The sequence below is a fragment of the Periplaneta americana genome, chromosome 2 (genome assembly GCF_040183065.1).
Source record: "Periplaneta americana isolate PAMFEO1 chromosome 2, P.americana_PAMFEO1_priV1, whole genome shotgun sequence".
NCBI classification, from domain to species: domain Eukaryota; kingdom Metazoa; phylum Arthropoda; class Insecta; order Blattodea; family Blattidae; genus Periplaneta; species Periplaneta americana.
In genome coordinates this window covers 6,216,413-6,244,214 of record NC_091118.1, presented here as the reverse complement: position 1 = coordinate 6,244,214, position 27,802 = coordinate 6,216,413, and the positions used below count along the sequence as shown (strand labels likewise).

At 36.6% G+C, this 27,802-nt stretch overlaps 1 protein-coding gene and 1 long non-coding RNA gene across 3 annotated transcripts; one reads left to right on the top strand and one right to left on the bottom strand.

The window, feature by feature from the left end:
- Positions 1-214: 214 nt before the first annotated feature.
- On the bottom strand, positions 215-13,985 carry LOC138712218 (26S proteasome non-ATPase regulatory subunit 10-like). 2 transcript variants are annotated; one of them, XM_069843778.1, is made up of 4 exons: positions 13,887-13,985; positions 7,817-7,970; positions 5,261-5,326; positions 215-1,665 (listed from the first exon to the last, which is right to left on the bottom strand). In XM_069843778.1, exons 2-4 carry the CDS (start codon positions 7,967-7,969, stop codon positions 1,129-1,131), a joined length of 756 nt encoding a protein of 251 aa, XP_069699879.1. In that variant the 5' UTR covers position 7,970; positions 13,887-13,985; the 3' UTR covers positions 215-1,128. The 2 variants fall into 2 exon arrangements, with proteins under 2 accessions (XP_069699879.1, XP_069699871.1); XM_069843770.1 differs by lacking the exon at positions 13,887-13,985 and adding an exon at positions 13,529-13,763.
- Positions 13,970-27,766, top strand: LOC138712242 (uncharacterized). The gene is made up of 2 exons (XR_011335672.1): positions 13,970-14,107; positions 22,321-27,766. It is a non-coding gene; the product is annotated as an uncharacterized lncRNA (long non-coding RNA).
- Positions 27,767-27,802: the final 36 nt, after the last annotated feature.

Sequence of the window (27,802 nt, the reverse complement as noted above, 5' to 3'; positions counted from 1 at the left end):
AAAATCCACAGTTGATTCCCGATTTACCACGAAAATCGTCTGTAGCTGCATTTAGATTGGCAACAGGCCAGGATTGTTTGGCCAAACACCTGCATAGAATAGGAATATATCAGTCCCCTAACTGCCCATTGTGCAACTGAACCCAAGAAATGGATTCGGGACACCTCAAAATCTGTGCTTCAGTGGCTGGTCATGATAATATCTTTGAAAAGTATTGGAGTGCAAGAGGTCAAATGACTTTATTGTCAAACACCTGGCATTAGAAAACAACAACAATAATAACAACAACATATTTAATGGAATGCATTCCACTGTATTTCTTTGTTTTGTTTTTTTATCTAAATTGTGTTTATTTATCACTTAACGCCAATATGTATCCCACTGTGTTGTTTTTTTTATTATTAATCTATTTTTCTGTGTACATTTTATTCAATTGTCGGTTTCTGGTTTAATTACGTGAATCCTACTTAATTCTAATCTAATACTAATATGTATACTAATGTGTTTATTTTTATTTTTACACTGTACATTTTTTATTGAATTATTGGCTTCTGCTTTTATGTGATTCGTATTTGATTCTAACAATATTAATATGTATGCAGCTGGCTACGGACTGGAAGGTCCGGGGTTCGATCCCAGGTGGTGACAGGATTTTTTCTCGTTGCCAAACTTTCAGAACGGCCCCAAGGTTCACTCAGCCTTCTATAAAATTGAGTACTGGGTCTTTCCCGGGGGTAAAAGGCGGTCAGAGCGTGGTGCCGACCACACCACCTCATTCTAGTGCCGAGGTCATGGAAAGCATGGGGCTCTACCTCCATGCCCCCCAAGTGCCTTCATGGCATGTTACGGGGATACCTTTACCTTTTTACCTTTTTATTCCACTAAGTTTATTTTTATGTTAAGAGGTAAACTTTTATGTAACTACCTCTTTTGATCTCATTATGTACCTAAATTGTATCAGTATGTAATTACTTAATTCCGATCCAGTTTTATGTTCAACTATGTAAGCAAGTTTTAATCCTGGAGAAGGCCTTACGGCCTTAACTCTGCCAGGTTAAATAAAGCCATTATTATTATTATTATTATTATTATAATGGTATTGCTGTCGTGTTGGCAGCACGCGCCTGTTCAGAACTGCAGCAAGGCTGCCACTGATCTGTGCTCATACTGAAGAGCCAGATCTAGGGCCGTCCTCCCCTCACAATCCCTCGCTCCCTGCTGAGCGCCGTGCTGTAATAACAGCTGCACTAGCGGGGCGTGCCCTCCAAATGCTGCCCAGTGTAATGGAGTACTCTGGATTACATCAGGCTCGTTGGGCCAAGCCCCAGCTGCCAGCAACAGCTGACACACCTCAAGGCGCCCACGGGAAGCAGCTGCATGCAGAGCAGTCCAATTGTGTGGTCCTTCCTTCACGTCCAGCCACGCCCCGGCAGCCAGCAGCATCCCACATGCGTCGTGGTGGCCTCTCTCTGCCGCCAGGTACAGGGGCGTGCGGCCATCACGATCGTTGGCGTTCACCTGGCTGCCTGCGTCTAGGAGCATCTGCACCGTGTGCGTGTCCCCCCACTCCGCTGCCCGGTGTAGCGGCGTCCTCCCAATGCTGTCCCTCGTCTCCAGGTCGGCTCCGACATCACGCAGGACCCGTACAGCTGCAGCTCTGTGCTCCTACAGCAGAAAAACAATCTGGAAGCTCAGTCAGCTAGGTGACAGTTCACTAGGTTGAGTGAAGCTGACCAGCTGATGGGGCACGAGGCAGAAATACAAATGGCAGTAGTAGTGAGAATTGTCAGTAGTAGTAACATCAACTGTTAAAAAATCAATACAAGTCGCAGCAGCAATCATTATAAAGGGTGCGGCAAAACATCCTCCCTAATTTAAAGTTTAACTAAAAAACAGATGGATTAAAATAAGGGAAATTTATTAATATGAATGGTATCTTAACAGTGGGAATTTTTCATTTTTTGAATAACGTGTCTCTCACGTAGTGTCCTTCACTATCAATGCATTGTTGCATGCGACTTCGGAAATTCTGCATCGCTCTAACTAGCATTTCTTGAGGAATAAGACCAATTTCTTCCTGTATTACATTTCTTAGGTCTGACAAAGTCCTCGGCCGATGTTTGAACACCTCAGCCTTAAGTTGCCCCCATAGAAAAAAATCGCAGGGTGCAAGGTCTGGTGATCGTGCTGGCCAGGGGACGTCGCCACGTGAAGAAATTAAGCGTCCGGGAAACATCTGAGCAGCGGCAACGGAATTACCACTTACCAGAAACGATACTACAGTGTAAGCACATTCTTCACCCGTCCACGGCATAGTTGCAATTCGTTACAGATTACAATTTGCACTAATTGAATGTTAATTCCGTGTATTCAATGTCCTATTCAATTCGTTGTTGTTTTGCACATGTCATTTGATATCGCTATGGCAACGCATGTAAACCTAAATTTCCCACTGTTTAGATACAATTCATATTAATACAGTTTCCTTATTTTGATCCAACTGTTCTTTATTTAAACTTTAAATTATGGAGGATGTTTTGCCGCACCCTTTAGTAACATCAATACCAGGACGAATAAAGAAATAGTGTATGCACTCTGTGAGTTTACACGAATCCGCCACAACGTGGCGCTGCTACAGCTATGAGCGTGACTCGGAAGAAGTTCACAGTATTTGTTATGCTGAATGTAGTCCTTTTTAAAAGCAAATTTCTTCCATTTACCCGGCTATTAATAACTTAAGAAATACCTTTATAGTCCCTTATTCATAGTTAATAAGTCTTCTATCAGGTAATACTAATAAGAACGTTTGTAACAGAAAATATACTAAAATCTGAAACGTTGCGAAAGCAATTTATAAGTTCAGTATTTAAATAATATTTTCGTAACAAATTGCGAATTCAGGGACAGAAAACAAAACCTACAAAATGTTATTAGGCACATAAAGAGCTGATTGATATTTTACGTGTCTATAAATGAATTAAATTACTCACCATGATTAGTTGCCTGCTTCTAATTTTAGTATAACTTGTATAAGAATTTTAGCGAGAGTATCACCTGGAGTAGCGTTTCTGCTAGAGTAAATAACAATTGGTTGAATCCAATCTTGTGTCAATGGCATAAACAGAAACACTAATGCATGATTTGCTAATTTTTTTTTTTGGACATCAGTCGTGAGATATCCGAAATCAACAAATTCGTCCACTTTAAGGTAATAATTATTAAATTGAATTTCTTCTCTGAGTTTGACCTCCATAACGTTTATTTTAATATATTTCATCATTTCGATAAATTAGGGAAAATGTGAGGTACAGCTCCTGTTTGTAATTTTCAACTCACTCGCAGTATTTCTGTCTTATGCCTTTTTATAATAAAACAGTCTGATTTTATAATAATGTATTCAGAAAATGCACATCACAAGTACGGTTATTTACCGAAAGCTGCCTATTTTTCCACGGATTCATTCTGGCCTATTTCCCAAACTCATCTTTTTCTTTGGAAGATGAAAAGAAATGTCTTGTTACACTATTTCTATTGCATTCTGATCTACAACCCGGAACAAAACAGTACGGCATTTTTGTAATCATTTTATAAACCACCACAAAATATCCTTTTGTCACTGGTTAATTCAAAGCACAACAAATTGAAGACAACTACACAACCCTCAACAACAAAGAGTATCAACAATCCCAAGCAACCTTCATCATTAAATGCGCGAGAAATATATTTTAGAGGTATCTGACTTCAGACAACAGATGGATCCTAACGATCGAAGCACCATTAGTTGTCAGGTCCGCCACCGACAATGGGAAAGCATACAAGTGCGTACACTAATTCTTCTATTCGTCCTGTCAATACTAATGACTAGACTGAGATGTCCAAACAGCAAAAACTATAATAAAAAAGTGGAAAAACATGCAATAAAAAATGTCACAATAATTCCTGAACTGACCCAATAAATAATCACTTGAAATGGAATGGAATTAACGATAGGGAGGACCACTATCACCCAGCATTACGACCTGTTACGATCTATTGCACCAACTCTCAAGCTAGGCGCATTCCCAAACCCACACCGGCTGACTAGACTAAGGTTCACTACATACCCAGGTGTCGAGCAGGCAACCCCCTTGTCTCTAGGCCAGCCGGTGTTCAGGGAATGCTATGGAATGATGACGAAATGGAGAAATGTTGACAGAATCATGTAGGTACCTAATATGGGGAAAAATGGGAGAACCCCGAGAAAAACCCCAACTGCGACTTTGTTTGCCGCAAATGTCATAGTATACGGCACTAGTATTAATTGTACTAGAAATATGAGCAGATAACAACAATATTATAGTCCCGTCGCTCTAATTTCTGGCAGCCAATCACATTGCAGGTCGCCTACATTTAAACGTGTGCGTCTTGTGATTCGCTGATGAAGACATTATGAATTTCCTAAGGCTCGATAAATACTTAATATAATCGCCCGCCATTTTAGCTCTTTCGTTGGTGTTCGCAGAAAGCACACGAGGACGTTATTTGCCGCCCAATTATTTGCTGAATTGCAGTGCGTTTGATTTATTATCATAGGAGCTATGACATGATAATGTTTAACGGTATGGCAAATAGATTCCTCGTATGGTACCTCGGCAACGAAAGAACGATACTACCTACCTAGACTTTATAGAGCCTTCACTTCCTAAGACGTAAGCAAAGAGGAGGAGTCACGCTGGGAATAACAGCGTCGCGACTATAGTTCGAAAAATTTTACCAGAAACAGGAGTAATGAAGCAACGATACCGTTAATGGATTAAAATGAATAAATTTTATTACAAACAGGAGCAGAAAGAAATAGCAAAGTTATTAGTTGTAGCAATTGTACCAACAACATAAACAGACCTGAGCACAGGTTAGACCTAACCAGCACTCAAACCCAGGCCACCTGTGTAACAGGCCGGAGGTCTGACCACTCATCCACCGCATGGGTTAAATAATCACTTAGATATCACTCTTTCTGTCTTTCAGATGGTCTCAGTACTTTTACTGTTACTACACAGTAATATAGAATGGTGTACCCATACTTATCATTCAATTACTGCCCCATACTAGTTCATACAGCATTGCAAAATAAACCAATTAAAAAATAAGTATTCATATTTAACATGTTAAGTGCGTGCATGTCGGCCTATTTTGAAGTTTTTCGTGCTTACTGGTCTCACCTTTAATGAACCCTGAACTTTTATTTCATTTGTAACCATGGCAACAACTCATCACTTACCTCTTCTTGCTGAAGCCGCAAATTATGCTCGTCTTCATATGCCTTCTTCAGCTGTCTCAGTTCTTCCTGTAAGCACAAAGGAATCAGGTTCAGACGTAGCTCAGTCAGTAAAGTGATAGTGTGATGTGAAGCACAATAACTCACAAGTACTGCCAACTACTGAACACCACGACATTTCTAATTCTATCTTTGCATTTTCTCCACGGTTACAGATTGGTCTTAACTAGGATTGCCAACCTTCTCGTATTTTCTGAGATGTCCTGTATTTGCCCCTAATTTTTAAGTCTCTCAGCTCCCATATTTTTCTTATCTTCAAGGATTTTCCTCCCTTATTTTTGTATAATGTAAAAATCATTATTCTAAACATTTCATTTTGTAGTGAATGATAATTGTTTATATGATGAATTTTGTTGAATAATTTCAGGGGAAAAATTGTTCCGGGGCCGGGTATCAATCCCAGGACTTCTGGTTGACGTACCAGCGCTCTGCCAACTGAGCTACCCGGGAACTCCACCCGACACCGTCCCAACTTTTCCCTTTATATCCACACAACTTGCGTGGGCTGACGAAACACCAGAGACCCACATCGAGTGCACACAATCTCTGTGTGACTTGAAATTGTGGTTTTCTGTTAACGTACACAGTGACGTATATATTATGCAAATCTAGTCTTTCAGGTAAGGCTCCCTGTAAAGCAGATTTGAATAATTTCAAGGGAAAAATTGTTTTTTTTTTTAGTTCGTTATTTAACGACGCTGTATCAACTACTAGGTTATTTAGCGTCGATGAGATTGGTGATAGCGATATATTTGGCGAGATGAGGCCGAGGATTCGCCATAGATTACCTTGCATTCACATGGAAAAATTGTTCCGGGGCTGGGTATCACACAGAGATTGTGTGCACTCGATGTGGGTCTCTGGCGTTTCGTCAGCCCACGCGAGTTGTGTGGATATAAAGGGAAAAGTTGGGACGGTATCGGGTGGAGTTCCCAGGTAGCTCAATTGGCAGAGCACTGGTACGCTCAACCAGAGGTCCCAGGATCGATACCCGGCCCTGGAACAATTTTTCCCTTGAAATTATTCAACTCTGCTCTACAGGGAGTCTTACCTGAAAGACTAGATTTGCATGAATTTTGTTGTTCAAGACAGGGATTGAAATGTGCAGCGTTTAAAGGAGGTAATGCTTGCAAATGGATTTCAGTGAGCACCCATTTAAAATCAAACAATATTAAAACTATGAACAAATAAAAATTAGCTATTTTTGTTCTAAGCACACCAGGTAATAACACTCATACAAAGAAGATGTTTTATCTCATGAACAATAACTCAACATATTAGCCTACTTTGTGAAAAGATTTATTAAATCTACATACTTAGACTTCAACAAACAAAATTTGATAACACAATCTCAAGGGAAAAAATGGAACTCTCTGCATCATAATCCACAGTTGATTCCCGATTTACCACGAAAATCGTCTGTAGCTGCATTTAGATTGGCAACAGGCCATGACTGTTTGGCCAAACACTGCATAGAATTGGAATATATCAGTCCCCTAACTGCCCATTGTGCAACTCAAACCAAGAAATGGATTCGGAACACCTCAAAATCTGTGCTTGAGTGGCTGGCCATGATAATATCTTTGAAAAATATTGGAGTGCAAGAGGTCAAATGAGTTTATTGTCAAACGCCTGGCATTAGAAAACAACAACATAATTGGACAGATGTTCAAAACAGGACCACGACACATCTAATCAAATCAGAGCTGAAAACTGCAGTCGACTTCAACTATTACATGACAAAAAATCTGTCTCAAAATGCTCTTAATTTAAGCCTAGCGCCAAAGTGTAGAATGCAGTTGTGTTTTAGTAACTGAAGTGAGTTGTCTATTTTCTATGTGAAATTTTGATGATTCCTTAATCTCCCTTATTTTCTTAGAAAAAAGTTGACAACCCTAGTCCTAACTCTTTTTCAACTTCCCTCGTCACCCATCTTGTGAATGCCTGGCACGAGCAAATAGTTCTGTGTGAAATAAACCCTTAACTGGTTGCCGAATCTAATTGTGTTCAGTAGTAACTGTAAATATGGCAACAGTAAACCTCTTAAGGCTCATTCACAATGAAAATTAAACATAACGTAAGTGTTAACTTAAAAATGTAAACGTTACGGTAAAATCAAGAACATTCACGATGGGAACATAAATATAACCGCAAAGATACTTGGTAACCATGGAAACATAACAACGACGCCATTTCCTCATATTCTGTCATATACATCAGCGCTCCACGATTGTGTACTGTTTGCAAATCACGTAAGCATAAGCATGAAAGTTTGGAGTTTGCAAACTTTCATGTTAACGTCTTACGGTAATGTTTATGTCAATGCTTATGTGAATCATTGTGAATGATCCCATTTGGTAGCCTGGGTGCAAACTTCTGTGTTTATGTTACGGTTATGTTTAATTTTCATTGTGAATGGGCCTTTACTCTTTCCGATTCTTGCAACTTTTCCAGTTCAGCTCGATTCTCTTTTAATTTCTTTTTCGACTTCAATCTCACCTTGAGCTCCTGAACCTTGTTACTGTCTTCTGTTTTTATTTCTTTCTTTATTGTCTCTGGCTGTAAGTCCAGCCTCTTCTTGAGGGCAGGCAGCAACAGTTGGATCTGTCCCTCCAGGATCTTCACTCGCTCCTTCAGATTGTGTTCTGCCATACTGCACACCAGAAATCAAGAACCCACAACATCGATCACCATTAACAAGCAGAAAAGTAGGAACATAATACTTATTCAGAAACAGTTTCGCCTTTATCCAGTGGTGCAGCCATAGAAGGGAGGGCTAATGGGGCCAAAGCCTCCCCTCCCAAGCACAAGTGCCTTTCATTTTTTCCAATTAGTGGCTAATATTCACTGTAGTACAACCTGTGATAGGTAATTGCATACTGGGTGTTCATTTCAAAGTGTGTTATGACGTCACTGTTGTGAGTCAGCAATTTGAAGAGAGTTTCAGCTTTTATGTCAGAGAAGTTGCCTATTAATCCAGGCGTTCAATCTGAACTTGAGAACGTGTATGGTATAACTTGAACGTCGTAGCAACAGATGGCGATCTGTACGGTCTGTGTGCTACCATAACCTCTTTCGAAGTGTGTTTTGCGCAGGCAAGTCGTACGCAGGGTATTTGTTATCATCGGTTGCGTATGGCAACATTCCACAACACAAATCAAATGCTCCGTGGCCATGTTGACCGTCGAAGTTAATGTCAACAAATACGTAAGTAATCGTCTTAACCCTCTCCCCATATCCCGACAGTAAGAAAAAACTCACCTCAGTACGTGTTTCCAAACAGTTCACATTCCTGCCACTACCAGCGTTACGGTACGTATTGGTAAGTTCTCTTCTGAATGAACACCAGGTAATTTCATAGAAGACGGGCACTTTGTTGAATATAGTAAGTAAGACCAACTTTTTTATTTCAGAGTTAAATGTTAGTGATCTTTTAGTGACTTTTACATGTTAGTTCTAGGTTTTTATACTAGGTGTCGCCGTGATTTTCTTTTAATTTGATTGGTTATAGTTGTTATTTGTTCTAGAATTTTCGTTAATTTTGAATGGATAATAACGTTATCAGTTTTTCTTGGTTGTTTGACGTGAGTGGTGTTATGTTGTGTCTGATGGCTAAAGCTATTGAAAGTTTGTCATTTTATTATTTTTGTGATTTTCTTTCGATTTGATTGATTATAGTTGTAATTTATTCTAGAATTTTCATTAATTTTGAATGAATAATGACGTTGTCAGTTCTTGGTTGTTTGACGTGAGTGATGTTACATTGTAGATTTGTCTGCATTTGTCGAATGCGCATCATTATATTTACTAAAAGGCACTTTTCAGTGCCAATAATTTATTTTGTGTGCACAAGGTTGGAATTTTGAAGTAAGAGGGAAAGGAAGAAATCCGTGTCCTGAAATTATTTATTAAATTTTGTGTCGATTTTGGTTTAGTTCTTTCGCTGGTGAATAAGGATTGTGTTGAATGTTGAGGAGAAAACTGTTTTTACTGTGGTTTAAAGGAATTATTTACTGAATTTTCTGTAGATGTTAAGGTGTAATAAGTGTTCGAAGAGAATTTCATTCAGTGTAAAGACGTGGTTTATTTATGCACAGTTGACTGTACGACAAAGTGTTGGTTTAGTTCTTTGTTGCTTGCATGGTTTAAGTTTAGATTGCCTTAAAGCCTGTGTCATTTATACTGGAAGTGAAGTGGTTGTCGATGAAGACGTCAATGAGAATTGAATTTTATTTGATAAGGTGATAAATTATAATGTTTTGTTTTGTGTTTTGGTGATTTTTGGGGGTAAAGTGCGGACGAAAACTGCCAGAAAAGTACTACCAACTATGATGTTCGAATGTCAAGAAACGCCAAAAAAATCAAAGGCGAAAAATTAAATATATTTTCATTTTTTTGGAGGGCTTGTACTTCTTTAAAAATATGAATATATATGAGGGGTTTGGTGCAAAAACCAGATAAGTCCACTTTTGGTCAAAAATGAGATAAAGTATGCATGATATATAATACGACAGTGCACATCTTTTGATGCAAGAACCAGAGTTGTGTGGACTTATCTGAATGAGATACGCTTAGTTGCCAACAGAGACCATGGTTGTGTTTGGAGCAAGAATCAGACCAGTCCTGGACTTGTCTGGTTGTTGCACCAAAAGATGGCAGCACAAGCGTAGCAGCTGTTTCCTGTTAGTGAAATGACTGCATGAACGAGATGTAGTGTAGTCTTTCCAGTTTATTGTGTTTTTCAAAGATGTCATCTGATAATTGAAGCAGTGATAGTGATAATGGTGAACATTCCAGGAAAAGAGAACGTGATCCCAGTAAACTGAAAAGAAATAGGGACAAACTGAAAAGATTAAGAGGTGAATTATATGTCTCAAGCAGTGGAAAAAATGTACCAGTTGTAGTTTCCCCCAATACTACTGAACTTGTACTTTTTTTCAGACAACTGTGCTTCACAAAACAAAAATAAAATACTGGTACAATATCTTTTCAGTCTTACACATTCAAATAGATTTCAGATAATTACACATCATTTTCCTGAACGAGGGCACTCGTTTTTGCCCTGTGACAGGGACTTTGGCAATATTGAAAAGAAAAAAAGGCTTATAACTAGATTACATAGTCCTGAAGAACGGCATTCACTTGTCAGGAAATCATCTAAATTATTTACAGTTGTTCCTGTCACTCAAACCATGTTCAAAAACTACAGAGACCACTTCAAACCGTTTTTTAAAGGAAACATGAAAACAAGACACAATGAGCTTTTCAAAATTTCTCAGTATAAAGTATTCCAATACAGTTCCCAGCACAAATACATATTGAAAGTCAGCCAACATCAACAGACAACTGTTATTTCAGAGTTCTGTCCACTGAAGAAAACAACCAATGGAGACCTTGGTTTTCCAGAGATATTATTGTGCAATGGGCCATTGCCTATTAAAAAGGCTAAATATGAAGATGTGATGAAACTGGCAACGAAATACATTGCTTCAGCAGACATGGGGTTCTAAACTGTATAATTCTCAAGGTAGTGCCAATGAAGCTAGTGAACATAGCTCATATGATTCTGAATAAGAAGTCAAAGACTTAGACTGGATATTGTACTCCAATTAATTTTATTTCCTGTTTGCTCTATTTCATTGTCAAGTTAACCCACAATTTTTTCATTAACTTCTTACTAATATTGAATAACCTACTAAACACAATACTGGCGTTTTCTTCATATAATGCATCTTTCTTTCTACTAAATTCTCAAGCTACTATTTTCTTATATATTGTAATGTACTATATTTATTTATGTACAATATTACCAATTCTGTACGTCCTGGTATTCTGATAAATTTATGATTATTAGTATTATGGTTCGTATTAAGTGCAGCATGAAACCATGCATATAAATTAATCATCCAATTCAACAGAACTTATTGAGAATGTAAACACTGTAATTTAATAATAATTCGGATGGCATTTGTACATTTAAGTATCTAAATATTCAACAGAAGTTATTGTAACTGTAAAAATTTGCACTTTGGTAATATAATATGATTCACATGTAAAAGATATTGTAAGATTATTGATAGGTACTAATAAAAAATGATTCACTATTGTTTATATTTTGTGTTTCATGATATTTACTTACATAATAATGATCTTTCCCAAATCATATGTCAGATTTTAAATGTTTGGTGCAAAAACCAGGCAAGTCCAAATAAATATATAATTAATTTTAAAATGCACATATATAATTTTATAATTGATATTCATATGTAACACACATAACACATACAGAAATCGTCCAGTACAATTACAATTTCAAAATTCCTAAAAATACATGCCTTTAATGGATGTCAAACTTTGTTTTTGCATTTGCTCTAAAAGTGTTTTTCTGGACTTATCAGGTTCTTGCACCAAACCCCTCATATTTGGTTTTTCATCTTTGATTTTGCAATGTTTGGTGACATTTGGACTTCATAGTTGGCAGAACGTTTTTGGTAGTTTTCGTCAGCCATGTTGGATTTTGCCCGTCTTCTAGGAAATTACCGAACGCCGTACTTGCTAGGCAACTTCTCTGGCACATAGGTAATACGCTTCTGTGGAAGTGTAGGAAGATTGAATTCTCTAGGCTCATCGGCTAGCCATATGACGGCATACAGCGAGCCATGACACACTTTGAACTGAACACCCAGTAGTAAGCACCAGCCAGGTCATCTTCCCACAATAGTGATCCAGGACACATACATTACTAAATAGATATACCTATATACTTTTTTATTTCATTTTCAACCTTTTCTTATAACTGACAATGTCAGTCTCTTTGCACTCTTAACGAGAAAGTATGTGCCCTGGACCCCAACTGTGGGAACATGGTGACCTGGCCGATGCTTACTACATAATTAACATTGTTTGTATTAATAATTTCTAGTCATCATGCAAAATTCAGTGAAGGTTTCACATGCATCAGCCTTATGATCAATCCAATCATTGATTCTCTGATTTGATTCATTCGATTTATAAACAACACAAAAGAATAGGAACAGCTTCTAGAATACTGGTAAGAAGCTAAGAATTGTATCGTAATGATGCGAGAAATCAAAGCCAACTGTACAGAGGACTTTGTGAAGTAATTAATCCAGGGAAAATACTATAATAATGGGAAAATACTCATCTTATTCGCTGATGAAACGAATACCGACATTAACTTGATATTTTGCAACATCTACTAAGCTACCTATAGTCTTAGGTCCAGGGATGATTATTCGCAATCTACGTACTGTATCTAGCTTTATTAATCTTCACTCATTTCTCCTCTCCTTTGGTTCGAGGCTCGACATGGCATGGTTACTAAAGCTGGAATAGTTTGCTTATCTGTTTTATACAGTTCCAAGCAGTGTAATGTTCTCAGAAGCACATTTTATTGTAGCACTCCTGCACCAAATTAAAATCCTGGGAGAAACTAGCGCACTGGAAGTTCAGATGATTGTGGAAATGAAAATCATATTTTTGGTGCAGGGGAAATACTAGCTTTTACGAAAAAAAACTATCGTGGCTCACTTAAGTGTAGCTCCTATTGAATTTCAGCTCAAAAAACTATAAATAATTATGATTTGTCTTACATAATTACCTAAACTTTCTGTGCGATAGTGTCGCCAAATCCTAGCTGTGCCACTATCTTTACCATTATTAAGAACAGTAACTATTTTTCTTTTTCATTTATTCATTAAATACATCAACTCAAAAAATTTGAGTGACCACAAGGGTCCTGAATACAAAAAACCTGTACAACAATGTGATATTTGAAACATTCAAAAGAAAGTTGTTTGTTGAAGGCAAATAAGCCTGTAAGTTAAGTGAACTAATTGAAATAGAGATGATTATGTAATATTTTAAGAGAATCCTTGATAATATTTATAAGAATAGACATTACATAATCAAAATGAATGTGAAGGTCCTTAAGATAATTCCATGTGAATTTTGTAATAGAACATCTACTGCCAAACAGCAAACCAATAACAGACCACTGTTCGAGGATGTTGTACTTTTGTCAAAGGCAAATAAGGCTCATATACAGACTTGTCAAATCAACATCGGTGGCCTGATTTAGGTTCCCTTCGAAATGGATAATAGGGTCAAGGACATTATTTCATACACTTTAAAATAACAACAATCATTTGTTAACAACCAATATCCAAATACAGTAGTACTCTGGTCTACCTGGAAGGTTAGGAAGACACGAAGTATTGTAGTCTTCTAAAACAAAACTATCTGACAAATTATTTCTGCGATCTAATAATCCGCGAAGGTGATCATATAATCTGAAAACACGCTATCGATTGCCACAAAAGAAAAAAAATATAAAATGCTGTATATATTTTGTATTGATCCACAATTAGCAGTTTACACGCAGATAGAAAACGTTGATACAATGCTGCCAACGCCAACGATGTATGTAAAGAATTCGAAGAGAAAAGTAGAAAACACTAAAATGCGATTTATCCTTTTCGAGTAATTAAAGCAAAATAACAAAAAAAAGTAACAAAAAATGCTAATATCTGTATTTCAGATTTATTACCTCTCCCCAATAAGTATCAATAATTATTTTTTGTAATAGATGGCAACCTGCTTCGATTTGCTCGACATCTGCTGCCAATACGAGGAATTACTGTCTACCTGCGTCACCTCAGGTTCCTGCGCAAGAGGGTTGTGCTTCTGCCTTGTCCCTGCGTCCGTCCATTCACCCACCGCCATCATGACAGAGAGGATATTGATCCATACGTGTACGTCTGCATAAAGGTAAGCTATAATTATCTTGGAAACTAGACCTGATATTTTAAAGAATAAATAACAAATAGTATATTGCAGAATGCATACTGTGTTTTTCTTGGCATAAAACCTGTTTAAAAGCAAGAATTAAATAAATTAATGAGCGAGTCAAGTTTAGAAATTAAGCAAACCGATTAGCGTGGTGAAATCAGTGGCGCATCTAAGGGGGTGGAATTTTCTAGATACCGGGTTTTTTCCCTGGGTCATGGAAAAAAAATAACATTGCCGTAACAAACGTATGTATAAAAACAATAAAGAAATAACTTAATCATAAGCCATGTTTAGAAATAAACAGACTTTGACTTAGCTTGGAGACATCAGTGGCGCATCCAAGAGTGTGGAATTTTCTAGGATGTATATATGTATACCGTGTTTTTTTTTCTGGGTTATAGGCCAAAATTTAACATTGCCGTAACAAACCTATGTTTAAAAAGAATTAAGAAATAACTTAATCAGTCAGCCATATTTAGGAATTAAGCAGACTTAGCGTCGCGATATCTGTGGCGCACCCGTAGTGGGGGAGGTGAGACTCATGGGGTTCAAGTCCCCCCCCCACCCTCCAAATGAAATGAAAGGGGGGGGGAATCTTTACGTGTCAATATAAGGTTCGTTCCAACAAGCGGTTCATGGATCAGTTCATGTACGGTTCCTGTACCTTCTTACGCGCATGCGCTAGTTGAACATCTGCTATGGGACTGGACGCTGTTGGAACGCTTTCGCGGATCGTTATGTACTAAATCCAGAGATGCTATAACTGTGATCATCTTTGCTAAGAAAGGAATGCTTAATTATTATCGTTTCGCAGTTAATTCTAATTGCAGAAAATAGAACTTCGATCGTTTTCTATAAAAAGATTACAAAAAATATGGAAGGCAAGAATTCCGCTAATTCAATGTCGTGTACTGGGGTACTGTCATCTAAAAATAGTTCTTTTTTTTTTAATTATTAATGCATGTACGTTATTTATTATACTTTTAATCAAAGCTGCATGTTGAAATTGTAATTAACTATTTAAATACCCAAATAATTTCCATTCCCTTTCTTTCTGGCGAAAATTTAAATTAAATCTCTAGTTTTATTATTTGTCTGCACTGTCACTTCATCTTTAACCTCATTGATGTGAACAGTCGATCATGTCTTTCTTCAGTATCCAGGAGACGTTGGTGAGCTTATGCGCATGCGCGTCTTGCATACTCTTCCATACTTGCCTCAATCCGCGGACTATTTCTGACCGTTCCGAACCCGTGTCAAAAGCTTGTTGAAACGCCCGACTGCAGTACATGTTTCTGGTTCGGATTGTGTTGGAACGCTTTTTCTGTACTGCGCATGCTCACGATGGTTACGGACGGTTCCTGACTGTTGTTGGAACGAACCTATATTGTGAAAATTATAGCCATTGTCTTCTTTTTAAACACACCTATATGTGAATAGGCATTTTGCAGCATACCGTAATTTTTATTTTAAAAAACTCGATAATGTTGGAAGTTCTGGAACTTCTATTTCTGAGCGTGTCTGGGCTGGTTATGAAAAATCGGAACAGCGGTAGGGGAATTTATCCCCACTCTTACCGCTTCTCGCACGACAGCAGCTTTGTCTGCAGTGTGCTCGCCCTCTCTCCCCCCCGACCCCTCTTACAAACTATATTTATAGATGCGCCACTGAGTGATATAACATTACAGTGTGTGTATTCTTGTTGAAATACATGGCATGATGATATTGGCGTACATCATAGGATAACTAAAAAATTTCAGTTTTTTTCCACGGACAGTGCTAACAACGTAAACATTTTTTGGGTATGTTTAATTAAGCAATAGCAATGTGTTTGAACAATAATATACCAATAATACTAATCAAATACTGATATTATTATTATTATTATTATTATTATTATTATTATAATTTTTATTAAAATATTATTATTGACAAAGACTGACATGAAGGTATTAGTGGCATATCAGGGTATAAACTTATATCTAATTTTCGTAATACCCAGGAACAGTGATATGAATATCTATTTGAACATTTTATTAATTGTTAACATGGTAACCTTTGCACACAATAATAATAATAATAATAATAATAATAATAATAATAATAATAGCACACATGTATTTAATTACGAAACGCTTACTATTGCCTATGTAAGTTGTGCAGCAAATGTCAGTAACAGGATTTATTCATTCAGTGTTCTGCCCAAGGATAGGTCTTACACTGCAAATCCAGCTTTCTTCAATCTTTCCTATTTTCTGCACAGCAGGATTGTGAAACATTTATTACATTGCAGCATTGCATTGCAGTGATGCCAACACAGTACATTGCTGCTAACTATTTTATTTTGAAGTTAAAAATACATTTATGCAAAAATAATGCTAGACTAGACGCCAGTTCGGAAGGCGGTCGGCTGCTAGCGTTTGCGTCGATGAGACAGACAGTGAGAGAAAGGCAATGTACAGCATTGCCACATCGTACTTCACTCGCGCGCGCAATACAAGTAGTGAGGAGAGAATTTCAATTTTAAAAAGACAATAATGACCTTAGCCGTTGATTACTGCAAGCATGACAAACCTTTTATCAGAACATTATCAAATCTTACGTTCTATTAATAATGCTTATACCAAGTTTTAAGATTTTTATGTGTGGTATTATTATTATTATTATTATTATTATTATTATTATTATTATGTTATCACACAGTTTTAATACGAAATGTATACGGTGTATTACTAGAAAAAATGATACACTATTTAAGTAGAAATTGTATATAGGTCTGTTTCTAGGCGCAAATTATTTTAGCTAGTTAAATACCCGAAAACATTAACTATGAGTACCATGTTATATTGCCACATTTTGGTCACATTTAATATAAATTAGGATTTAATAAATATTCAGTACCTGGTTTTAATCGAAGTCGCTGATTCTCTCATCAGTCCCGTCAGATTCTCCAGAGTCGGATTCTCGAAGGTACATATCTAATACTGTACGTCGCAGCACACTTTTATTAAAATCATCTAATTCAGACACTGTTTTTCCCACGACGAGGATGTTTTCCAGGAGAACGAAATGTCGCAGTTCCGCTCACATTAAAAGATTTGTTTCCTTCACTAACAATTCTTTGCACGGTTCGCAAACCCACACCACATGCTTCTGCAGTCATCTCCTGCTCGTTGGCAACGTTGCGGCCAGCACCATGATGCCCGGCAGAGTTCTGCTCGTTAATGTTTTTAAAATAATTATACATCTTAAACACTATTTCCCGCGCCTGCCTGTGCAGCACTTGTCTTTTTATAGTATCTCCTTCCATTTATTTATCTTACACATACACAGTATATGTTAGTTTTACTTATTCGATGTTTTAAAACACTCGCATGTGAACAAAGCAACTCGAGAAGCACTTGTTACTAACTGATTCTGATTGGTTCTCCTGTTAAGCTTGTGACGTCACATGCCTTACAGGCTACGGCGTATCTGGTGGCCACCCGCCTTCCGAATTGCCGTCTAGTCTAGTAATACAGTGAAATCTGTGGCTGTGTCTCAAAGCTACATTTTCAGCTGAAGTGAACTAGATAGTTGTCTAAAAAGCTGCATAATAATAATAATAATAATAATAATAATAATAATAGTTTTTATTTTCCCTGGCCATCAGGCCTTCTCTTCCACTCAACCAGCATCAAATCAGATACAGAAAAATACAACCGGTACTTATACAAATTTTAACTTGTAAATAATAATAAACATAATAAAGTAAAAGAGAGAGATTGAATACATATACACAATCAGTATTAACTTTAAAATAATAATAATAAAAAAATATATGATAAAAAAAGACTGAATACATAATCACAAAAGGAAAATACCTTCTATTACACAAGTATTAACATATAGTATATGCATTGTATATGTTTAGTGAACAAGTCATCAATCAAGCAAGTATTTTCGTTTACTATACTAAAAGCCAGGTTATGAACCGACGAAACAGGAAGTAGTTGGATGGGCGAGAGGAAAGTGCTGGTTAGAGGGGCATTCTGTGCAGTGATGCCACATTGAGTGTGGGGGATGGAGGGGAGAACGAGAACGGAGCATTTCATTGGACCTCGCGTGAAAATGTCTGCTAACGAAAATCTGGCAACGGAATTACGGAGACAGTGTAGCCAGTTCATTTGCAGTACCACGTGCATTACGAGTCTCATTTCGTACCAGCGTCATTAGCTCGTGCTTTCTTAAAAACGGTAATTTTAATTACTAATATTGTAGATAGTGTTATCGAGAACTATGTACAGTAGTTACTTTAAACATATCGGTGACAAATGCTGAACACGCTTTGAATCTCGCGCCACTATGTGGCAACAGAGCTCAGAAAGAGAGCAACAGAGCGTTGCTTCCGGTTTAGTCGGTTCATAACCCGGCTTTTAGTATAGCTACTGCGGGCTTGATTGCTATGCATTATGTAGCTTTGGGTCATGACTCCTGACGTCACATCCGACTTTTTAAACAACTACAGTATCTAGTTTACTTCAGCTAAAAAATGTAGCTTTGAAAGACAGCCCGTGTAGTATGGACTTGAGCTTTGAGACATGGCCTCAGTATAACGTACATCAGAAAATATAATTTATACTTTATTTTTAGATGTACGTTATAATATAAAAAGGAAGTTTTGTCCAAACAAAGCTGTCTTGATTTTACATTCGATAATGCAGACTTATTCCACACCATTCTGTGTTCATAGTCCATGTAAGGCCGTGTCTCAGAGCTCTAGTCCATGCTACACACTAGGGAGCTTTGGACATGTATGCTTGAAACATGGCCTTCTTCATAGACTATTTTCCTAAAAACTATGACATCACGGTGCAGAATTGAATTAAGAAGGCAGTGTCCTAATGCAGTTTCATTACGAGTTATGGGAAAACATAAGGGCTTAATATATTACAATAATGTTTAAAACATTGTACAGAAGGTACTAACAATGTCAGTGTTTAAAGTTAACGTGTTATTCTACATTATATTTACATTATTTAACTTCCAAAGCATATTCAGATTTCATAACCCCAATTGCTGATGAGGTATCCATGTTTCTTTAGTGAACAAACATTTTCGTTTACTAGCTACTACGGACTTGATAGCTATGCACTATGTAGCTTTGGATCATAACCTCTGACGTCACATCCGGCTATTTAGTCAACAGTCTAGTTCACTTCAGCTGAAAATGTAGCTTTGAGACACGGCCTAAATACAGGGTGGCACAAAAAATGTCATACCATTTAATTATCATATAAAAATTTTAATATTGTTGTTTCGATGTTTCTAACTGCGCTAGTGGATGCCAAAATTCATGGAAAATCCGATAGGTAGCATCACAATTCGGATGTAACCATAGCTACGAGCACAAACATCAATTTGTGAAATGGCGGACAACGGGCGATTGACTGTTGAACACAAGGTGAAAGTTATTCTGTGTTGTGAGTAAACAAAACGTTTGATTATGGTCTAGGGAACCTCCTCGCATGCTGCATGAAAAAGAAATGTTTGGGGCAAAAGTTTCTGTATGGGCCGCAATTTGGATTTACGGAATCATCGGTCCAATTTTCTTCGATGAAACTGTCAACCAAGTTCGATACAAAACCATGTTGGAAAGCAGTTTTATCCCCCATCTCATGCAAAAGGTCTCACTATGGAAAGTCAGTGGTTCATGTAGGATGGATCCCGTCCACACACTGCAAACACCGCTCTGGATTACCTGCACGAGAAGTTTGATCTTCGTGTGATGTCACATCGACATGGTGCGGCAAAATGTGGCCGCTTCATAGTTCGTAGGCCGGACATTAATCCGTGCGATTTCTTTTTATGGGGATTCCTTAAAGAGAAAGTGTACCAAAAGAGGCCAGAAAATGTGGTGCAGCTCAGAGCCCTTCTAGTGGAGTTGTGCCGTGCGCTATCTGAAGACTTGTGTCGAAAAGTGGTGACGAATGTAAGGGCTCGTTTGCAAGAGGTTGTGAGGCAAAACAGCGGTCATATGGAACAAGTTCTGCATTAGAGATAAAATTCCAAATCCTAATTATTAATTCTGTATAATTTTGTAAAGCTTTAATACAAATCAATACGTGTTACATGTAAAATAAATGGTGTGACATTTCATGTGCCACTCTGTATATTAATCAATTTTGAAATTATAACACAGATTATTTCAGGTAAGTTACGTACAGAAAATAATGTAGATATGGTACCACAATGCAATCAATATCTGAAGTAGTTCTTATCTTCAGTTTGCCTTGTTTATCTCGGTTATCTTCTACGAACTATTGAGGTCACCCAATGACATGAGAATCAATCATTCTTGCTTGATAGAACATACGACAAAGATCATATACACTCAAGATGCTACACTTCACATTCAATAATATGTTTCCAGTGAACATGTTAAAAATAAAAAGAGATGCACATAATGCATAAAATCTGCAACAACCATAGATAAAATAGGATTCAAAAGTTAAAAATTATGTAGTTTGAAAATTTTCGTACGTAATAGGTAATTAAATGATCACAAGTTTCTTTATATATTTATTCTGGTGGAATTAAGGCCATGAAGCCTTCTCTTCCACACTGCCAGAAGTGAAATATACATTGAAACAATAAAACGTAGTAATAGTTAAATAGTCTACAAATAATGCCATGGCTTGTCAGTATATCTTTTCATTAATAATCTTCCTCGTATGTAATCGTGAAAACTTTGTAACTAATTTAACAGTTCATAGCATAAATACACGTCAAAAAATGATTTTCATACTCCATCACCAAGTCTGTCGTGCTATCAAAAAGGAGTGCATTATATGGCAGTAAAAAATGTTAATAGCCTCCCTATCAATATAAAAAATGAAACTCGAAACATAAGATTATTTAGGGCCAAATTAAAGAAGTACCTAATTTCTCACGCCTTCTATTCTGTAGGTGAATTCATGACATTCAATAACACTTCATGAAATTGATACTAAAACTTTGTGTTGTACTAGTAGACTATATTGTAAATCTGATCTGTATATATTTCATCTAGACTGTGACTATAAATTAAGACTTTATAATAGTACTAAGTTTTTTGACTTGTTCCATATATTCTAGCTGTAAGCAATGTATGAATACCATGGAATGTTAATAAATACAATACAATATAAAATCATTATCATGCACATTAAGGAGCTTGCATACTGTATAATGAAATATTGACAAAACACGATACATAATTAAGTAATCACAATTTATTACAAGGTTCGTTCCAACAAGCGGTTCATGGATCAGTTCATGTACGGTTCCTGTACCATCTTATGTGCTTGCGCTAGTTGAGCATCTGCTGTGGGATTGAAACTGGACTTGATGTTGTTGGAACACTTTCGCGGATCGTTATGTACTAAATCCAGAGATGCTATAACTGTGGTCATCTTTGATAAGAACGAGATGCTTAATTATCGTTTCGCAGCTAATTTTAATTGCAGAAAATAGAATTTCGATCATTTTCTATAAAAAGATGACAAAAAATATGGAAGGCAAGAATTCCGATAATTCAATGTGGGGATTTTCATCTAAAAATAGTTCTTTTTTAATTATTAATTTATGTACGTTATTTATTATACTTTTAATCCCTTCCTTTTTGGCGAAAATTTAAATTAAATCTCTAGTTTTATTATTCGTCTGCACTGTCAATTTTCATCTTAACCTCATTGATGTGAACAGTCGATCATGTCTTTCTTCACTATCCAGGAGACGGTGAGCTTATGCACATGTGCGTACTCTTCCATACATGCCTCAATCCACTCACTACTTTTGACCGTTCCGAACCCGTGTCAAAAGTTTGTTGGAATGCCTGACTGCAGTACATGTTTTCGGTTCAGGACTGGTTCGGATTGTGATGGAACGCTTTTTCTCTACTGCGCATGCTCACAATAGTTACGGATAGTTCCTGACTGTTGGAACGAACCTATATCCTAATTCCACTTTGTGATAGGCCTAAATGACAATTTATATAAACATAGAATAACCTATAAAAGTAATGATAACTTAAAAATTAAACATCTGTACATTATAATGTAATGGGATTTTAGTATGAATTTAAAAAAACGTACGCAAAAGTGAAAAGTGAGCTAAACTAAAGTCCACTATATCGAGACAATACTGTGATGGTGTTGCTGTTGTGTTGGCAGCACTACGCCTGTTCAGCCCTGCAGCATGGCCGCCACATCTGACTGCGCCAGGTCCAGGGGAGTCTTTCCATAACAAGCCCTCACCCCCCTGCTCTGCGCCATGCTGCAACAACAGCTGCACCACTGGAGCGTGGCCCCAATGTGCTGCATAGTGCAGTGGGGTCCACTAGACTCGGGCTGCGCCCCAGCTGACAGCAGCAGCTGACACACTGCACGGTGTGCAGCCATATGGTCTTACCTTCACATCCAGTCATGCCCCGACAGCCAGCAGCGCCCTGCATGCATCCTGGTGGCGTCCCTCGGCTGCCAGGTGCAAGGGAGTGCTGCTGTCAGAATCCACAGCATTCACTTGACTGCCTGCATTCAGGAGCATCTGCACCATGTAGTACCCCCGCTGGACTGCCCGGTGTAGCGGAGTCCTGCCTCTGCTGTCTCTCTACTCCAGGTTGGGCCCAACCTCAACTGCAGCTGACAAAACAGTCTTCTAGAGGAAGCTGTCAGCTAGGTGACAGTTCTATTAGGCTGTGTGAAGGATTACACACAATTACCAGCACGAAGGAGCAATCATTACTAATGTCAGCAGAAATGGCAGTAGTATAAATGTCGGTAGTAACTGCGAGAGAAATGTTACACTGATATAATAATTCAATAAGGGTCATTGCATATCAAATCATTACAAAAAAGTGCAATTCCCAGCCTTTGTATTTTTTATTTTAACAAAATTTATTCTACATTGAGAAGATGTAATTTTAAATGCATAATATAGTGAGAATCACAGAACAACAGTTCCTAAACAGCAAATATTGCCGTTTTGTCAGTAATGCCAACTGTTACCAGATCACACAATCCTACGTACTAAATGACTTATTTACTTACTGTACTTTATGTTGGAAGGTTATTCTAAATAATTCAATAGTTTGTAACATATTTTCATAGCAAACTATACGGGAAAGGGATCAACATGTCAAGTATTTTGTCTGGCATTACGAAATTCATTGGTTTGACTAAACAATTGACTCAGGTGACCTAACCTAAAAATGTATTTTGTTTGACCACATGAAATTATTAGTACTAACTCCAAAAACTTACTTGACTATAGTCTTGAATTATAACCACAACGCAACACATAAACTATTATGTATTAATATTAATACTGATATTAAGTAATTATTAGTATGTTCAAATTTCATTAGCTTCCAGTAATAGGCTCAAAAATCTAGTACAATTTTAATTTCATGGAACTCCAGTATCGACAAATTTTGTCGATATTTGTCTCAGCTGCCAACATACCAGTTACAAAATCACTACCATTTGTAGTATTTGTCAGTATCGAAATTCGAAACGAAGTTGGCAAAAGAAAATTCAACCTGCAAACTAAAAAATCACCATAATCCACTAGCATATGTAGTAATGGGGGGAAAAATGGTTATGTTTCACCCTTAGGGTATGAAGTAAGCTGACCCGGACTATAGTCGGTTTTAGATTTTTTAGTGGCTGGTTTTCAAGGTACGGCTCTTTGAAATACAGGTGTGGAACAGCTCTCATTGGAAAGCTAATGAAGTGTAGCTTTCAAATGAAGTATTCTGAGTTTATAAATCAAGCACATTAAATATGACTTCTGACAAAAAGATGTTTTTATTCTGAAAAAACTAAATCCTCAAAATAATATATTTAGTAAGTTGTTTATCTTTATATGAATTTAATTTTCCAGTTATTATAAGTTTATAGTCATATATGATGTTCACTATATACGCCTTTTTCTCAAAAGTAATATTTTTGACTTAATGTGTTCCAGTTTTAAACATACGATGACATGACCAGAAAAAAATTGTTTATCTTTTCAAGGTCATTCAACATAATTTTTAAGAAAGAGCAGAATAAAATGCGGTCCTTAAATTTTCTTTGAAAAAATATATTTGATGCATCATTTAACTATGTTCCTAGTTTGAATTTGGGGATAAATTTCAGAACACGGATAGCTTCCTTTGCCTCTTACTCCAAAATTGAAACCTTGTGCACACAAAATAAATTACTGACACTGAAAAATGTCTTTTCTCAAGCATGATGATGCACATTCGACAAACAGGCAAATCTGCTCTCTTTAGTATTTTAAGGTACTTGTCAGTGGGGTACCGGTATACTGAAAAATGTTTAAACTCTGCAACAGCATTGTATCAGAGCTGTTTCATTTACAATGTTAAAGTGTATATGGGTACATACCTCCATGTCTTCTATGAACAGACAAAAATTTATTAAAAGGGTCGTGTTGTGAACTGTGTTGATTTGATAAGTAATGACCCATTATACCAGGAAGAATAAACAAAGTTGTCTTAATATATGAATGCTCTAATTAAGTGTCTCACGATTTTCTATATATCTCGAGAGAAGGGTCTATTCCACAACATATCATGTTGTACATTACAAGATACTGGTGAAAGTTGTTGTAAATTATGGAGTATCTTTCTGTTCCACGAAAGAATTTGTGTCTTGTACATTACCAGTTAATCATTACAAGTGAAATCATATCAATAAACATACGTCATATCATGAAATGGCTGTTTATCTTCGTATTTCATTTGTCGAATTAGGTTATGTTTGTCTCGATTGTAATGTTATATTTTAAGGTAGGTTACAGCAAAGATCTGTAGTGTTGTAATATTTCTATGACATATTACGTGATCCTGTAATATTATTTTAGTTTACTTTTTGATAATGAAAAATTGCTTTCTTGTTATTATCATGTTCGTCCCTAATCACTGCATATGCTCCAAGATAGTTTCTCATATTAGCCAATAGATGTCACTAATACTTATATTCATCCGCGAAATTTAATTGTTACGGAATTGCAAAAACACTGCAATATTGTTAAAATGGTATCAAAGGAGACGATTTTTTTTAAGGAAATAAAAGTCAGAAAAGATATGCTAGACCACATTTTTATTAAATTATCTTTTAATATTATAAACTAAATATGTTTAAATATCACTAGTACATTAGCCTCCTTTCATTGGTAGAGAATACTTGACAATTCACTGGTAAGTTACAAGTACTAATACTTTTGCAGAACAAAGTCTTGGAACTTCACTGGTAATCTATAACTATGGAGCAGTAAAGTACAACTGTAGGAAACTCTTTTGTGAAAGAGAAACTGTGGTATTTGTACTACTTACTAGAGAATTTACTTGTAATGTACAGGTCTCATTTCACATCTGTAGCAATATACAATTGCTTTACTCAACAAAATCTTCATTCACATGAAGCTGAATACAGCTTCACCTTCAGTTGGTCTCAATCAGTTGTGAGTCTAGTAACTGTAACCATAGCAACAGCTCACACTTACTGCTGCCTCCTGGCACTCTGCTTGCAGTTCCTCTGCCATCTTCCTCAATTCTTCCTCTGCCTGTAGTTCTGCTCTGAGGACTCGGAGTTCTTCTTCTTTACTCTATAATTAAAAACAAATCTGGTTCAGAGGAAGCTCAGTTAGAAATGTAATAAAGTCAAACTTCTGTTAAAAACAAATGACTATAATGATATCAACTTCTAATCACTAATCAATATTCCTGGGTTAAATCCCAAATCTCTCCGCAGTGCATATGAAGAGAAGGCATATGTCACTGTTAATAGTGATTCGTCCGTCGGATGGGGACGTTAAAGTCTGGCGGCTCCCTTGGTGCTATTCGATAGGAGTAGGCTACATGCCGGCACCGGGTTTCCCCTTCTCTTTTCATCTTCACCCATTCCCTACACGAACACTTTTACACATACACTCACCCTATTACACGACATAACTCTTCACAGATACGCATCATCCACAGCGTGACCTACCGAAGTGGTGTGCAACTTGAAAATGGGTCACAATCCTGCCATCTGTCCGCAATATGTGGAACCCGAATCACGCAAGTGAAGTGGGTAGGCATTAGATACACACATGATATCAGTATAACTAAAGGAGCTCTGTAAATTGCTTTGTAACTGTAACCATGGTAACAGCTCCCACTTACCACTTCCTGCTGATGACTCCTCCCGCTCAACCTCTAGTTCTTGTCTGAGGTTTGCCAGCTGTTCCTCGTATCTTGCTGAGAAAAACAGTTCTGGGTTAAACAAAGCTGAGTTTGTCAAGTGATTAACTTGGAGCTAGAGGTTGTATGAAGGAAACTACGGAAAAGTAATTACATGAAAATTATAGTTATTTAACTCATCATCATAACACTTTTCATGGATTTGGACCAAATGGTTAATCCACTTCAGTCTCAATTGTCCAGTTTTCAGAATATTCTTCAGAATAGTATTTGACAGATTGTCAATTTCACATCACTAATTTGAATTTCATGTAGGCCATACACAAAATCATGCAATGGCTACATGAATCTCAGATGTTTTTCTCGTGACTGTATCCATGGCAACAGCCTCATTTACAACTTCCTGTTGACATTCTGCTCGTCTTCTGTTCTCCATTTCCTTCTTCGTCCTTATTCTGTAACAAAAAATCACGTTTAGAAGAAGGTAACTTATTTGATAGCACTACTTTGAACTGAAAGTTGTATGAAGTAAACGAGAAACGGTAATTATGATTATTATTATTATTATTATTATTATTATTATTATTATTATTATTATTATTATTATTATTACTACTACTACTACTACTACTACAATTACAATAAAACCCTTTATGATTTTTTCTCATTAGAAGAGAATTTTCATTTCATACATAGGGTGAACCGTAAGAAATGTCAATTTAATGGGTTATTCTTTGAGATATTTCAAACAAAAATGTTTAATACAGTTTTGCTCGTTTTTGCTTCCTTTTAGAGATAAAAATGGTTTTATATTAAACATTTCATAGCGTGTTTTGTGAAAGCCATAGATTTAATTACCAACACGCTCAGTCAATTTAAGAGAGCACTGTATTATAATAATTAATTATTCAAAGAATTGTAGTTTTGTCCTTTAAATGAGCAGAAATTTGATCCAAACAAGTGTAACTTTTCATTCTGCAAGTGAATTTTACGACTGCATTGCATGTTAAAAATGCAGTATTAATCTATAAATGGTTTAAAATGCAACAAATATTTGAAGAAAAGAAGTACAGCAAAACAAAATGATTACACATTAATTTTAGCATATGCTTTTCCATAAGAATTGTTACATGTCCATGGTTCATTTGGAAAGGAATATTACATTAAATATGTTTTGCATCAGTATTGCAGAATTTTTTGCATCAAATTTTTATTACAATAATACCGGGGTTGTACATAACCTAGTTACATGTAGTTCTGGTTTGTACGTAATAATGTACAGAGCCTCTCAAAATTACAATTAATTACATAATTCTGCATTGTAAGGTAACACACATTTATAAATGGTATTCTTTTTATCGAGTTTGATTTGTATGTATTTTTGTTTACTTTGATATGTAATAAAGATTCATTTTAACTTTACATAATTTGTCTTATGATTCTGAATACATTTCAATAATTTC

What these genes read in the sequence shown, in the direction of transcription:
- LOC138712218 (XM_069843778.1), bottom strand. Translation starts at nt 7,969, where the DNA reads ATGGCAGAACACAATCTGAAGGAGCGAGTGAAGATCCTGGAGGGACAG. An exon ending in ACAAGGTTCAGGAGCTCAAG is followed by an intron (nt 5,327 to 7,816) that starts GTGAGATTGAAG and finishes TTGTGCTTACAG; the next exon opens with GAAGAACTGAGACAGCTGAA. An exon ending in TGCGGCTTCAGCAAGAAGAG is followed by an intron (nt 1,666 to 5,260) that starts GTAAGTGATGAG and finishes TTTCTGCTGTAG; the next exon opens with GAGCACAGAGCTGCAGCTGT.